A 15,965-nucleotide genomic window follows, 5' to 3' on the forward strand; every position below is an offset into this window, starting at 1 on the left:
GGGCATTAAGACTGAATGTACAAAGGCCAGTGGCCATTAAATGGAGAAGTCCCGTGATATTTAAAAAATAAATTTTAAAAAATTAGTGATTATTCAGGGGTGAGGGAGGTGAAGAAAGGAAAACATATCCTAAAGTCCTAAAAAGTTAGTCCAGCAAGATATTTTATTTACAGATTGGGTTCTGATATAACAAAGGTTTGAGAAGCACAGTGTGACTCTCTTAGGTGATCACTAGAATGCTAAGAGCACTGATAACTAATTTGACAGGGGAAATCTGCTTATTTTTGTTTAATCCAGTAGTTCAAAATTTTATTTTATCAAAAAACTTTAATTTTTACATAACACATTAATATCCTGTTCTGGTAGGTTTGACTAGAACTACAGGTTTGGGAAATATTGGTCTAGGATGGCTTCCAGGGAACTCTGGCTTGTTTAATAGAGTAAAGTGTGGTTTCACTAACTGAGTTAGCAAATACATTAGTAAGAGAAGATCTGTAGAATAAGACAGTAAGTTTAGTTTGCATGTTTTGAAATCCATGAGGATATCTCTAACAAGCAATTGAATAGATAGTCCTAGAGCTCAAGGGTGACAGCTGGGGTGGAGGAATAGATTTGGAAATCACTGGTTAAATTCAAAGAAGTTGATCATATTTCTAAGAAAAGTATTTATAAGTAGAAGGAGACAAAGGCCTAAGAATGGTGTTAGCAGCACCATTTACTGAATTCTTTTCCCATTGATTTATCTGTTACAGATTTTATATTTCACATATATAGGTCTGGTACTGAGCCATCCATTTGGTTCCATTACTCTATTTGTCTATTTATCTGCCAATATTGTGCTACATTAATAGTAATTAGCTTTATAGTAAGTTGGATTCTGGTAAGGCAAATTCATTCACACTGTTCTTCAAACTTTTCCTGGCTAGTATTAGCCCTTTGATCTTTCAAATAAACTTTAGGATAAGCTTATCAAATTCCAGAAAATATCACTATTAGTATTTTTATTGAAATTACACTAAAGTGATTAGTTCAGGAAAAACTGTTATTATTATTCCAGTGAATCTACTAGTCAATGAACAATGGTACATATATCTCATTATGTATTTATGTCTTCTATATTATATATTTCAACATATGTTTCTATATTATATTTTAATATACTTTTCCACTTCAATAATCTTGTATGTATTTTGAAGGGATTAATGCTAGGCACCTTGTGGTCTGATTGCTATTTGTCAATAGACTCTTTTTGCCCATCTTTTTCCATTGTCTGATTGGCTGTTACTCTTGCGTAAGAATGATATTGATTTTCATATGTTGATTTTGTATTTAACAGCCTTGCTAAACATTTTTACTAATTCAAAGAGCTTGCTTCTTCTCTTTAATTTTCTCTGCAGACAATCTGTCAGGTACAAATAAGGAAAGTTTGATGCTTCCCTTTCAGTTCTTTTACCATTTTTATTTTTTATATCTTCTTGCACTGCCAAGGACCTCCAGTACAATATTAACTTTTAAAAAATGATGTTCAGATATGGAAGATTGGTTGAAATTATCAGACCAGAAATTTAAAACAACTATGATTGATATAGTAAGAGTACTAATGAATAAAGTAGACAGCATGCAAGGATAGATGGACAACATAAACAAAAAGATGAAAATTCTAAAAGACAAAAATAAATGCTATATAAATAAAAAGCACTGTAACAAAAATGAAGAAAAAATGTCTTTGATGGTCTTATTAATAGACTGGACATGGCTGAGGAAAGAATCTCTGAACTTGAGGATATGTCAATAGAAACCTCCCAAACTGAAAAGGAAGGAGAAAAAAGACTGAAAAAAGCAGAACAGAATATCCCAAAACTGTGGGACAACCACAAAAGGTGTAACATGTCCATAATAAGATTACCAGAAGGAAAATAAAGACAGAAAGCAGCAGAAGAAATTTTTAAAACAATAATGAAATTTCTCCAAACTAATGTCACACCAAACCACAGACCCAGGAAGCTTAGAGAATATGAAATGGGATAAATGCCCCCCAAAAGCTACACATGGACATATCATGTTCAAACTACAGAAAATAAAAGATGAAGAAAAAATTCTGAAAGCAGCTAGAGAAAAAAAAATACCTTATCTATAGAGGAACAAAAATCATAATTACATCTGATCTCTCCTCAGAAACCAATGCAAATAAGACAAGAGTGAAATGAAACATTTACATTATTGGGAGGAAAAAAACTCTGCCAACCTAGAATTCTGTACCCCAAGAAATTATCCTTCAAAAGTGAAGGATAAATAATGACTTTCTTAGACAAACAAACATTGAGGGAAATGTCACCAGTAGACATTCCTTGCACGAAATACTAAAAGAAGTTATTTAGAGAGAAGGAAAACAATATAGGTCAGAAACTCAGATCTATACTAAAAAGGAAGAACATCGGAGAAGAAATAAATTGAGGTAAAATAAAAACTTTTATTTGTCTTAATCTTATCTTGATTAATCTAATCTTGACCTAATGGATAGTTTGTTTGAAAGATAACAGCAACAATGTATTATATATATATGCTTACGTATAAGTGAAGTGAATGACGGCAATGATACAAGGGATAGGAGGGAGGAATTAGGATTATTTTATTATTATAAAATACTTGCATAACCATGAAGCAATATGGTGTTATTTGAAAGTGGAATTGGATTAGTTATAAATGAATACTGTAAAATCTAAGGCAATCACTAAAAAAAGTAGAAAAGGAAGTACAACTGATATGCTCTAAAAGGAGAGAAAATTGAATCATATAAAATGCTCAAAACCACAAAAGGCTGAAAAATAATGGAAGTGAAAACAAGAAACAAAGAATAAGGGCAGCAAATAGAATCAGTAACAAATGTGACAGATGTTAATGTAACTATATCAGTAAACACTTTGAATATAAACTACTTAAATGCATCAATGAAAAGAGAGATTGTCAGAGAACATCAAAAATCCCAAATTAACTATATATTGTCTACAAGAAACCCACTTTAAAGACACATACAGGTTAAAAGTAAACGAATGGAGAAAGATACACCATGCTAACACTAATGAAAAGAAAGTAAGATTAGCTACATTAACTTCATACACAGTATATTTCACAGTAAGGAAAGTTATCAGGGATAAAGAGAGGTATTACATAATGATAAGGATCAGTTCTCTAAGACTAATAACAATCTGTAATGTGTATACACCTAACAACAGAGCACCAAAATACATAAGGCAAAAATTAATAGAACTACAAGGAGAAATACACAAATCTACTACTATATTTGGAGATTTCAATACACTCCTATCAGAAATGGACAGATTCAGCAGACAGAAAATCAGTAAGGTCATAACTGAACTTAATAACAACATCAACCAACTGAATCTAATTGATACTTATAGAATACTTCATCCAACAAGAGCTGAATATACATTATTTTCAAATTCACATAGAACACTCATGAAAATAGACCACATTCTGGGCCATAAAACAAAGATTTTAAAAATAGACATCACATGTTTTCTGCTTTCAGACAATAATAGAATTAAACTGGAAATTAATAACAGAAAGATAGCTAGAATATCCCAAAATACTTAGAAATTAAACAACACACTTCTAAATAACACATGGATCAAAGAAGAATTCTCAAGAGAAATTTTAAAATATTTTGAAATAAATAAAAATGAAAACACAACTTATCCAAAAGTTGTGGGATGTAGAGAAAGCAGTGCACAGAGGGAAATTTATAGCATTGAGTGCATATAGAAGAAAAGAAGAAAAATTTAAAATCAGTAATCTAGATCAATAATTTTTGCCTTGGGAAACTAAAAAAACAAGAGAAAATTAACTTCAAAGTAAGTAGAAGAAAAGAAATAATAAAAATTAGAGACTAAATCAATGAAATTGAAAATAGAAAATCAATTTTAAAAATCAATGAAACTAAAAGCTTTTTCTTTAAAAATATTAATAAAATTGGTAAGCCTCTAGCCAGGTTAACTAAGAAAAAAAGAGAAGATACAAATTACTAATATTAGAAATGAAAGAGGGGATATCACTATAGCTCCAATGCACATTAAAAGGATAATAAAGGCATACTTGGAACAATTCTATGGCCACAAATTTGATAACTGAGATGAAGTAGAACAATCCTTTGAAAGAAACAATCTGCCAAAACTTACGCAAGAAGAAATACGCAATATGAATATGTCTATTCATTTTTTATTCAAATAAATTGAATAAATAATTACCTTTCAAAATGGAAATCATGAGGCCCATATGAGTTCACAAGTAAATTCTTCCAATCATTAAAAAAGAAATAATATCAATTCTATATAATCTCTTTCAGCAGACAGAAGTAAAAAGGATTCTTCCTAATTCATTCTGTGAGGCCAGCATTACCTTAATACCAAAAGACAAATACTTTATAAGAAAAGAAAACCACAGACCAACATATCTCATGAACATAGCTGCAAAAGTCCTCAACAAAATGTTAACAAATCAAGTCTAACAATGTAGAAAAAGAATTATACACCATGACTAAGTGGGATTTATCCCAGGTATGCGAGTTTGATTCAACATTCAAAAATCAATTAATGTAATGCATTAAATCAACAAGTTAAAGAAGAAAAATCACATGATCACATAAATAGATGCAGAAAAACATTTGACAAAGTCCAACATCCATTCATGATTAGAAACTGTCAATAAACTAGGAATGGACAGGATCTTCCTCAACTTGATAAAGAATATCTACAAAAACTAACAGCTAATATACATAATGGTGAGAAACTCAAAGCTTTCCCAATAAGCTCAAAAACAAGACAAGAATTGGGTTGTTTGTAACACAAAAGATAAAAACTTGAGGGGATGGATACCCAGTTTTCCACGATGTGACTATTACACATTGCATGCCTGTACCAAAATATCTTATGTGCTGTATAAATATATACAGGTACTATGTATCCACAAAAATAAAAAATAAAAAATAAATTTTAAAAAAGAACAAGGCAAAAATGTCCCCTCTCACCATTCCCTTTTTACATTGTACTGTAAGTCCTACCTAATGCAGTAAGACAAGAAAAAGAAATAAAACATATACTGATAGGGAAAGAAAAAATAAAAGTGTCTTTGTCTGTAGATAACACAATTGTCTATGGAGAAACTCCAAAGAATTGATTTCTAAAATCTCCTTGAACCAAAAAGTGATTACAGTAAGGTTGCAGGATATAAGGTTAATATACAAAAGTATGCTTTCCTATATCCCTGGAAGGAACAAATGGAATTTGAAATAAAAAAATACGCTAGTATTTACATTAACACCCTCACAAAATCAAATACTTAGGTATAAATCTAGCAAAATATGTAAAAGACCTGCTGGCTTAAGATTGCTTTGGCTATTCAGGCTCTTCCTTGGTTCTACATTAATTTTAAAATAGTTTTTTCTAGTTCAGTGAAGAATCTCGATGGCAGCTTAATAGAAATATCATTGAATCTATAAATTGCTTTGGGTAGTGTGGCCATTGTTATAATATTGTTTCTTCCTATCCATGAGCATGGAATGTTTTTCCATTTGTTTGTGTCATTTCTGATTTCTTTGAGCCATGTTTTGAAGTTCTCTTTGTAGAAATCTTCCACCTCCTTAGTTAGCTGTATTCCTAGGTATTTTATTCTTTTTGTGGCAATTGTGATATCAGTTCTTCTCAACGTGATCTACAGATTCAATGAAATCCCAATCAAAATCCCAGCAGATTATTTTTGTGAATATTGAGAAACTGATTCTAAAGTTTATATGGAGAAGCAAAAAAAAAAAAAAATCCAAAAACAGAATAGCTACACAATGTTGAAGAACAAGAAAAAAATTCGAGAACTGACACTACCCAACTTTAAGACTTACCATAAAGCTACAGTAATCAAGACAGTATAGTTTTGGTAGAAGGATAGACAAATAGATCAATGGAACAGAATAGAAAGCCTAGAAATAGACTCACGTCAATATAGTCAACTGATAATTGACAAAAGAGCAAAGGCAATTCAATGGAGCAGAGATAGTCTTTTCAACAAATGCTGCTGAAACAACTGGACATCCACATGCAAACGAAGTTAATCTAGACTCAAACCTTACATTCTTCACAAAAACTAAAATCAATTGAAGACTTAAATGTAAAACACAAAGCTATAAAATTCCTAGAACATATCCTAGGAGAAAATTTAGATTACCTTGGGTTTGGTAATGACTTTTTAAATATGACACAGAAAGCACACTCCATGCAAGAAAGAATTGATAACTTGGTCCTAATTAAAATTAAAATTTTACGCTCTGCAAAATACGCTGTCAAGAGAGTGAAAAGACAAGCCACAGTCTGGGAGAAAATATCTTCAAAAGACATATTTGATAAAGAACTGTTATCTAAAATATACAAAGAACTTTTAAAATTTAACAATAAGAAAATGAACAACCTGATTTTTAAAAATGGGTCAAGACCTTAACAGAAACCTTACCAACAAAGATGCATAGATCCCAAATACACACTTGAAAAGATGCTCCATGTAATATGTCTTCAGAGATATGCAAATTAAAACAACATTGAGATAGCCCTACATGCCTATTAAAATAGTGAAAATCCAAAACACTGGCAACACCAAATGCTGGTGAGAATATAGAGCAACAGGAATTCTCATTCACTGCTGATGGAACTGCAAAGGGTTACATCCATTTTAGAAAATATTTGGCAGTTTCTTATAAAACATTCTCTTACCATATGATCCAGCAATCATGCTCCTTGCTGTTTACCCAAAGGAGTTGAAAACATGTCCACACAAAAACCTGCACATGAATGTTTTTAGCAGCTTTATTTGTAATTGCCAAAACGTGGAAGCAACCAAGATATCCTTCAGTAGGTAAGTGAATAAACTGTGTTATACTCATACAATGGAATAGTATTCAGTTTTAAGAAGAAATGAATTATCAACCCATTGAAAAACATGGATGAAGCTTAAATGCATATTACTAAGTGAAAGAAGCCAATCTGAAATGGATCTATAATGTATAATTACAACTCTTTGACGTTCTGTGAAGGCAAAACTATGAAGACAAGTAAAAAGATCAGTGGTTTCCAGGGTTTAGAGGGAAGAAAGGGATGAATAGCCAGGGCACAGAGAATTTTTAGGGCAGTAAGACTACTCTGTATGATACTATAATGGTAAATACATGTCATTATATATTTGCCCAAACCCGTAGAATGTACAACGCCAAGTGCAAACCCTAATGTAAACTACAAACTTTAAGTGATAATGATGTGATGTGTCAATGTAGGTTCATCAGTTGTAACAAATGTAACTCTCTGGCATGGTGGGGTCGGGGGATGTTGCTAGAGGGGGAGGCTGTGCACATTTGGGGGAAGGGGTTATATGGGACATCTCAGTACCTTCTGCTCAATTTTGCTGTGAACCTAAAACTGCTCTAAAAAATTAAAGTCTATTTAAAAAAAAAACAATATGGCAGACACCTCTGTCTTGTTCTTAAGTTTTATGGGCATGTTTCCAATTTTTCAAAGGATGTTTCCCATAAATTGTGATAGATACTTTTGTTAGGTTAGAGAAGTTACCTTTTTTCTGAATTTGCTAAAGGATTTTTTTCTGCATTGACTTTTATTGAATATGTTTTTGATATCACTCTATATGATATTTCTACTTTTATCTGTTAACATATCATATTTATTACATTAATAGACTTTTTTGAAATTCAAGTAACTTTATTTAAATTCAACAACAATTATTTATTTTTTTTTTTAATTATACTTTAAGTTTTAGGGTACATGTGCACGACGTGCAGGTTTCTTACATATGTCTACATGTGCCATGTTGGTGTGCTGCACACATTAACTCATCATATAGCATTAGGTATATCTCCTAATGCTATCCCTCCCCCTTCCCCCTCCCCCCACCCCACAACAGGCCCCAGTGTGTGATGTTCCCCTTCCTGTGTCCATGTGTTCTCATTGTTCAATTCCCACCTATGAGTGAGAACATGCGGCGTTTGGTTTTTTGTCCTTGCGATAGTTTGCTGAGAATGATGGTTTCCAGTTTCATCCATGTCCCTACAAAGGACATGAACTCATCATTTTTTATGGCTGCATAGTATTCCATGGTGTATATGTGCCACATTTTCTTTTTTTTTTTTTTTTGAGATGGAGTCTCGCTCTGTCGCCCAGGCTGGAGTGCAGTGGCGCAATCTCGGCTCACTGCAAGCTCTGCCTCCTGGGTTCATACCATTCTCCTGCCTCAGCCTCTCCGAGTAGCTGGGACTACAGGCGCCCGCCACCACGCCCGGCTACTTTTTGTATTTTTAGTAGAGACGGGGTTTCACTGTGGTCTCGATCTCCTGACCTCGTGATCCCCCCACCTCGGCCTCCCAAAATGCTGGGATTACAAGCGTGAGCCACCGCACCCGGCCCAACCACGTTTTCTTAATCCAGTCTATCGTTGTTGGACATTTGGGTTGGTTCCAACTCTTTGCTATTGTGAATAATGCCGCAATAAACATACGTGTGCATGTGTCTTTATAGCAGCATGATTTATAGTCCTTTGGGTATATACCCAGTCATGAGATGGCTGGGTCAAATGGTATTTCTAGTTCTAGATCCTTGAGGAATCACCACACTGACTTCCACAATGGTTAAACTAGTTTACAGTCCCACCAACAGTGTCAAAGTGTTCCTATTTCTCCACATCCTCTCCAGCACCTGTTGTTTCCTGACTTTTTAATGATCGCCATTCTAACTGGTGTGCGATGGTAACTCATTGTGGTTTTGATTTGCATTTCTCTGATGGCCAGTGATGATGAGCATTTTTTCAAGTGTTTTTTTTTGGCTGCATAAATGTCTTCTTTTGAGAAGTATCTGTTCCTATCCTTCGCCTACTTTTTGATGGGGTTGTTTGATTTTTTCTTGTAAATTTGTTCAAGTTCTTTGTAGACTCTGGATATTAGCCCTTTGTCAGATGAGTAGATTGCAAAAATTTTCTCCCATTCTGTAGGTTGCCTGTTCACTCTGATAGTAGTTTCTTTTGCTGTGCAGAAGCTCTTTAGTTTAATTAGATCCCATTTGTCAATTTTGGCTTTTGTTGCCATTGCTTTTGGTGTTTTAGTCATGAAGTCCTTGCCCATGCCGATGTCGTGAATGGTATTGCCTAGGTTTTCTTCTAGGGTTTTTATGGTTTTAGATCAAACATTTAAGTCTTTAATCCATCTTGAATTATTTTTTGTATAAGGTGTAAGGAAGGGATCCAGTTTCAGCTTTCTATATATGGCTAGCCAGTTTTCCCAGCACCATTTATTAAATAGGGTATCCTTTCCCCATTTCTTGTTTTTGTCAGGTTTGTCAAATATCAGATAGTTATAGATATGTGGCATTATTTCTGAGGGCTCTGTTCTGTTCCATTGGTCTATATCTCTGTTGTGGTACCAGTACCATGCTGTTTTGGTTACTGTAGCCTTGTAGTATAGTTTGAAGTCAGGTAGCGTGATGCCTCCAGCTTTGTTCTTTTGGCTTAGGATTGACTTGGCAATGTGGGCTCTTTTTTGGTTCCATATGAAGTTTAAAGTAGTTTTTTCCAATTCTGTGAAGAAAGTCATTGGTAGCTTGATGGGGATGGCATTGAATCTATAACATACCTTGGGCAGTATGGCCATTTTCACGATATTGATTCTTCCTACCCATGAACATGGAATATTCTTCCATTTGTTTGTATCCTCTTTTATTTCATTGAGCAGTGGTTTGTAGTTCTCCTTGAAAAGGTCCTTCACATCCCTTGTAAGTTGGATTCCTAGGTATTTTATTCTCTTTGAAGCAATTGTGAATGGGAGTTCACACATGATTTGGCTCTCTGTTTGTCTGTTATTGGTGTATAAGAATGCTTGTGATTTTTGCACATTGATTTTCTATCCTGAGACTTTGCTGAAGTTGTCTATCAGCTTAAGGAGATTTTGGGCTGAGATGATGGGGTTTTCTAAATATACGATCATGTCATCTGCAAACAGGGACAATTTGATTTCCTATTTTCCTAATTGAATATCCTGTATTTCCTTCTCCTACCTGACTGCCCTGGCCAGAACTGCCAACACTACCTTGAATAGGAGCGATGAGAGAGGGCATCCTTGTCTTGTGCCAGTTTTCAAAGGGAATGCTTCCAGCTCTTGCCCATTCAGTATGATATTGGCTGTGGGTTTGTCATAGATAGCTCATTATTTTGAGATATGTCTCATCAAAACCTAATTTATTGAGAGTTTTTAGGATGAAGGGTTGTTGAATTTTGTCAAAGGCCTTTTCTGCATCTATTGAGATAATCATGTGGTTTTTGTCATTGGTTCTGTTTATATGCTGGATTACATTTATTGATTTGCATATGTTGAACCAGGCTTGCATCCCAGGGATGAAGCCCATTTGATCATGGTGGATAAACTTTTTGATGTGCTGCTGGATTCAGTTTGCCAGTATTTTATTGAGGATTTTTGCATTGATGTTCATCAGGGATATTGGTCTCAAATTCTCTTTTTTTGTTGTGTCCCCCCCAGGCTTTGGTATCAGGATGATGCTGGCCTCAAAAAATGAGTTAGGGAGGATTCTCTCTTTTTCTATTGATTGGAATAGTTTCAGAAGGAATGGTACCAGCTCCTCCTTGTACCTCTGGTACAACTCGGCTGTAAATCCATCTGGTCCTGAACTTTCTTTGGTTGGTAAGCTATTAATTATTGCCTCAATTTCAGACCCTCTTATTGGTCTATTCAGAGATTCAACTTCTTCCTGGTTTAGTCTTGGGAGGGTGTATGTGTCCAGGAATTTATACATTTCTTCTAGATTTTCTAGTTTATTTGCATAGAGGTGTTTATAGCATTCTCTGATGGTAGTTTGTATTTCTGTGGGATCGGTGGTGATATCCCCTTTATCATTTTTTATTGCGTCTATTTGACTCTTCTCTCTTTTCTTCTTTATTAGTCTTGCTAGCGGTCTATCAATTTTGTTGATGTTTTAAAAAAACCAGCACCTCGATTCATTGATTTTTTGAAGAGTTTTTTGTGTCTCTATTTCCTTCAGTTCTGCTCTGATCTTAGTTATTTCTTGCCTTCTGCTAGCTTTTGAATGTGTTTGCACTGGCTTCTCTAGTTCTTTTAATTGTGATGTTAGGGTGTCAATTTTAGATCTTTCCTGCTGTCTCTTGTGGGCATTTGTGCTTTAAGTTTCCCTCTACACACTGCTTTGAATGTGTCCCAGAGATTCTGGTATGTTGTGTCTTTGTTCTCATGGGTTTCAAAGAACATCTTTATTTCTGCCTTCATTTCGTTATGTACCCGGTAGTCATTCAGGGGCAGGATGTTCAGTTTCCATGTAGTTGAGCGGTTTTGAGTGAGTTTCTTAATCCTGAGTTCTAATTTGATTGCACTGTGGTCTGAGAGACAGTTTGTTATAATTTCTGTTCTTTTACATTTGCTGAGGAGTGCTTTACTTCCAGCTATGTGGTCAATTTTGGAATAGGTGTGGTGCTGTAAAGAATGTATATTCTGTTGACTTGGGGTGGAGAGTTCTGTAGATAGCCTATTAGGTCTGCTTGGTGCAGAGCTGAGTTGAATTCCTGGATATCCTTGTTAACTTTCTGTCTCGTTGATCTGTCTAATGTTGACAGTGGGATGTTGAAGTTTCCCATTATTATTGTGTGGGAGTCTAAGTCTCTTTGTAGGTTGGTGAGGACTTGCTTTATGAATCTGGGTGCTCCTGTATTGGGTGCATATATATTTAGATAGTTAGCTCTTCTTGTTGAATTGATCTCTTTACCATTATGTAATGGCCTTTTTTGTCTCTTTTGATCTTTGTTGGTTTAAAGTCTGCTTTATCAGAGACTAGGATTGCAACCCCTGCCTTTTTTGGTTTTTCATTTGCTTGGTAGATCTTCCTCCATCCCTTTATTTTGAGGCTGTATGTGTCTCTGCACGTGAGATGGGTTTCCTGAATACAGCACACTGATGGGTCTTGACTATCCAATTTGCCAGTCTGTGTCTTTTAATTGGAGCATTTAGCCCATTTACATTTAACATTAATATTGTTATGTGTGAATTTGATCCTGTCATTATGATGTTAGCTGGATATTTTGCTCGTTAGTTGATGTAGTTTCTTCCTAGCCCCGATGGTCTTTACAATTTGGCATGTTTTTGCAGTGGCTGGTCCTGGTTGTTCCTTTCCATGTTTAGTGCTTCCTTCAGGAGCTCTTGTAGGGCAGGCCTGGTTCTGACAAAATCTCTCAGCATTTGCTTGTCTGTAAAGGATTTTATTTCTCCTTCACTTACGAAGCTTAGTTTGGCTGGATATGAAATTCTGGGTTGAAAATTGTTTTCTTTAAGAATGTTGAATATTGGCCCCCACTCTCTTCTGGCTTGTAGAGTTTCTGCCAATAGATCAGCTGTAAGTCTGATGGGCTTTCCCTTGTTGGTAACCCGACCTTTCTCTCTGGCTGCCCTTAATATTTTTTCCTTCATTTCAACTTTGGTGAATCTGACAATTATGTGTCTTGGAGTTGCTCTTCTTGAGGAGTATCTTTGTGGCATTCTCTGTATTTCCTGAATTTGAACGTTGGCCTGCCTTGCTAGGTTGGGGAAGTTCTCCTGGATAATATCCTGCAGGGTGTTTTTCAACTTGGTTCCATTCTCCCCATCACTTTTAGGTACACCAATCAGACGTAAATTTGGTCTTTTCACATAGTCCCATATTTCTTGGAGGCTTTGTTCATTTCTTTTTATTCTTTTTTCTCTAAATTTCTCTTCTTGCTTCATTTCATTCATTTGATCTTCAATCACTGTTATCCTTTCTTCCAGTTGATCAAATTGGCTACTGAGACTTGTGCATTCATCATGTAGTTCTCGTGCCCTGGTTTTCAGCTCCATCAGGTCTTTCAAGGATTTCTCTGCATTGGTTATTCTAGTTAGCCATTGGTCTAACTTTTTTTCAAGGTTTTTGCTTTGTTCCATTGCTGGTGAGGAGCTGTGTTCCTTTGGAGGAGAAGAGGCTCTCTGATTTTTAGAGTTTCCATTTTTTTGCTCTGTTTTTTTCCCCATCTTTGTGGTTTTATCTACCTTTGGTCTTTGATGATGGTGACGTACAGATGGGGTTTTGGTGTGGATGTCCTTTCTGCTTCTAACAGTCAGGACCCTCAGCTGCAAGTCTGTTGGAGTTTGCTGGAGGTCCACTCCAGATCCTGTTTGCCTGGGTATCAGCTGCGAAGGCTGCAGAACAGCGGATATTGGTGAACAGCAAATATTGCTGCCCGATCATTCCTCTGGAAGTTTTGTCTCAGAGGAGTACCTGCCTGTGTGAAGTTTCAGTCTGCCCCTACTGGGTGGTGCCTGCCAGTTAGGCTACTCGGGGGTCAGGGACCCACTTGAGGAGGCAGTCTGTCTGTTCTCAGATCTCAAGCTGCGTGCTGGGACAACCACTACTCTCTTCAAAGCTGTCAGACAGGGACATTTAAGTCTGCAGAGGTTTCCACTGCCTTTTGTTTGGCTACGCCCTGCCCCTAGAGGTGGAGTCTACAGAGGCAGGCAGGCCTCCTTGAGCTGAGGTGGGCTCCACCCAGATCGGGCATCTCAGCTGCTTTGTTTACCTACTCAAGCCTTGGCAATGGTGTGCGTCCCTCCCCCAGCCTCACTGCTGCCTCGCAGTTTGATCTCTGACTGCTGTGCTAGCAATGAGTGAGGCTCCGTGGGCATAGGACCCTCCGAGCCAGGCACGGGATATAATCTCCTGGTGTGCCGTTTGCTAAGACCCTTGGAAAAGCATAATATTAGGGTGGGAGTGAACCGATTTTCTAGGTGCTGTCTGTCACCCCTTTCTTTGACTAGGAAAGGGAATTCCCTGACCCCTTGCGCTTCCTGGGTGAGGCGATGCCTCACCCTGCTTCGGCTCATGCTCGGTGCACTGCACCCACTGTCCTGCACCCACTGTCCGACACTCCCCAGTGAGATGAACCGGGTACCTCAGTTGGAAATGCAGAAATCACCTGTCTTCTGCATCACTCACACTGGGAGCTGTAGCAAAAACAATTCTTAAAACTGCATTTAGAGTCAAGACCCTTTTGTATTGTAAAAATCACAAGTATTTCTAAGAGACAAAAATACTTCTAGGTTAACTAGACCAGATCTTACTGACTTTGGACTTTATTCTTTAAACAAATTGCAGAGAATAGAGAAAAAGTTTATTTACAGAAAACAATATCTACATATGTACTTAGAGGTAGAAATTTGGTGGCAGAAAAGACTTCAATATATGCTGGCATCTCATAAGTAGTTCTCAAAGAGCTTAGTTTTATTTTCTTGAATTTAAAGAATGGCTAAGGTCCTTCTTCATCCTCGATCTTGGGAGCCAAGTAGTACTTTAAGTGTCCCATATCAGCAATTTTATAGTCTACAACAAGGTGTATCTCTGCAGACATATTGAGTATCACCATTGAAGAGAGTGGAGTGGCTTTTGTAAGGAAGTTCAGGTACCTCAGTGCAAAAGTTAGTTGAACTGGTTCATTCATCTCCATGGTAACATCTTCCTCCTCTTTATCGACAGTACTTGTCTGTGACAATTTGTTTCCATTTCCAAGGTCTCCACTTGCAGAAAATTTAATTCCATCTTTTACACAGGAAATTACAACAGCATCTCCAATATGGCTGAGATCTCGGTATATACATGCAAATTCACCAGAAGGCATCTTTACTACAGAGTGGTACTCTTGTTCTGCAATTCCAATTTGTTCAACATCCAAATCCATCAACTTATTTTCATAGTCTGAAACCTTCTCCTGATTTGAAGCTTCAAATACTAGCACCAAGGTATCCATGTTATCTTCAGTCCTTAGTGTAATGATATCTTCATTGCCAGCCCATTTTAGTATTTTGGACATAATAGTGAGGTTCACCCTCATGGCCAGGTTGCAGTTGCAGCGGTAAGTGTCAAAGCCCTCAGACAGCAGGGTCAACTGCACCAAGGAGACGTGGGACGAGTCCATGCTCTGCAGTTTCACACCACTCGAGCAGATGTCCCAGCAGGCCTCGTTGATGAGGTCCTTGAGTGCCTCCAGCACCTTCTTCAGGATGGAGCCCTGGACCAGGCACGCCTTGAACATGGTGGTGAAGTGGCAACAAGGCGACTACAGGTGGGTGGAAAGTAGGAAAGTCTAGCCGGTTTTGGCTTCATGAGCCTCAGAGCAAGTGGGCGAACACCATGGGAGAGGCTGAGACCTAGAATGATGACCATTAATAGACTTTTTAACCTTTAATCATCCTTGCATCACTGGAATGTACTCTACTTATTCCTGGGATAAACTCTACCTGGTTGTCCTAAGTAGAATTCTAAGATGGCCCCTGTGATTCCCACTCCCTGGTATCCATGCCTTTGTGTAATCATCTCCCCTTGAGTGTGAGTGGAACGTATAACTTGCTTCTAACCAATAGAATTTGGCAAAGCAAAGGGATTTTTCAGGTGCAATTAAAGTCCCTATTCAGTTGACTTTGAGTTCATTAAAAGAGAGATTTCCTGGGTGGGCTTGACCTACTCAGGCAAGCTCTTTAAAAGAGGGTCTAGTGATTAGAGGGATTCCGCTGCTGGCCTTGAAGAAACATGACCCTATGAGTTCCACAGCTTCAAGAAAATGAGTTCTGCCTTGAGCTTGGAAGAAGACTCCAACACTCAAATGGGACCCAGCTCTGGCCAACAAGTTAACTGCAGCCTATGAGACCCTAAGCAGAGAATCTAGTTAGGCTGTGTCTGAATTTCTGAACTACAGAAACTGAGATAGTAAATGAATGTTGTTTCAAACCGCTACATTGTGTGATTATTTGTTACACAGCAATAGAAAACTAAAACATTGGTATAATATATTTTTAAATTTGCACTGTCAGCTTTTAGAACTTTAGTATC

General features: G+C 36.8%; 1 protein-coding gene across 1 annotated transcript; it reads right to left on the reverse strand.

Annotated features, from left to right (window-relative positions):
- Window positions 1-14,388: 14,388 nt before the first annotated feature.
- LOC129475298 (proliferating cell nuclear antigen-like) lies at window positions 14,389-15,172 on the reverse strand. Its single transcript, XM_055267421.2, has one exon. The coding sequence runs from the start codon at window positions 15,169-15,171 to the stop codon at window positions 14,389-14,391; it is 783 nt and encodes a 260-aa protein (XP_055123396.1). The 5' UTR covers window position 15,172.
- Window positions 15,173-15,965: the final 793 nt, after the last annotated feature.

This window comes from Symphalangus syndactylus, chromosome X (assembly GCF_028878055.3).
Source record: "Symphalangus syndactylus isolate Jambi chromosome X, NHGRI_mSymSyn1-v2.1_pri, whole genome shotgun sequence".
Classification (NCBI taxonomy): Eukaryota; Metazoa; Chordata; class Mammalia; order Primates; family Hylobatidae; genus Symphalangus; species Symphalangus syndactylus.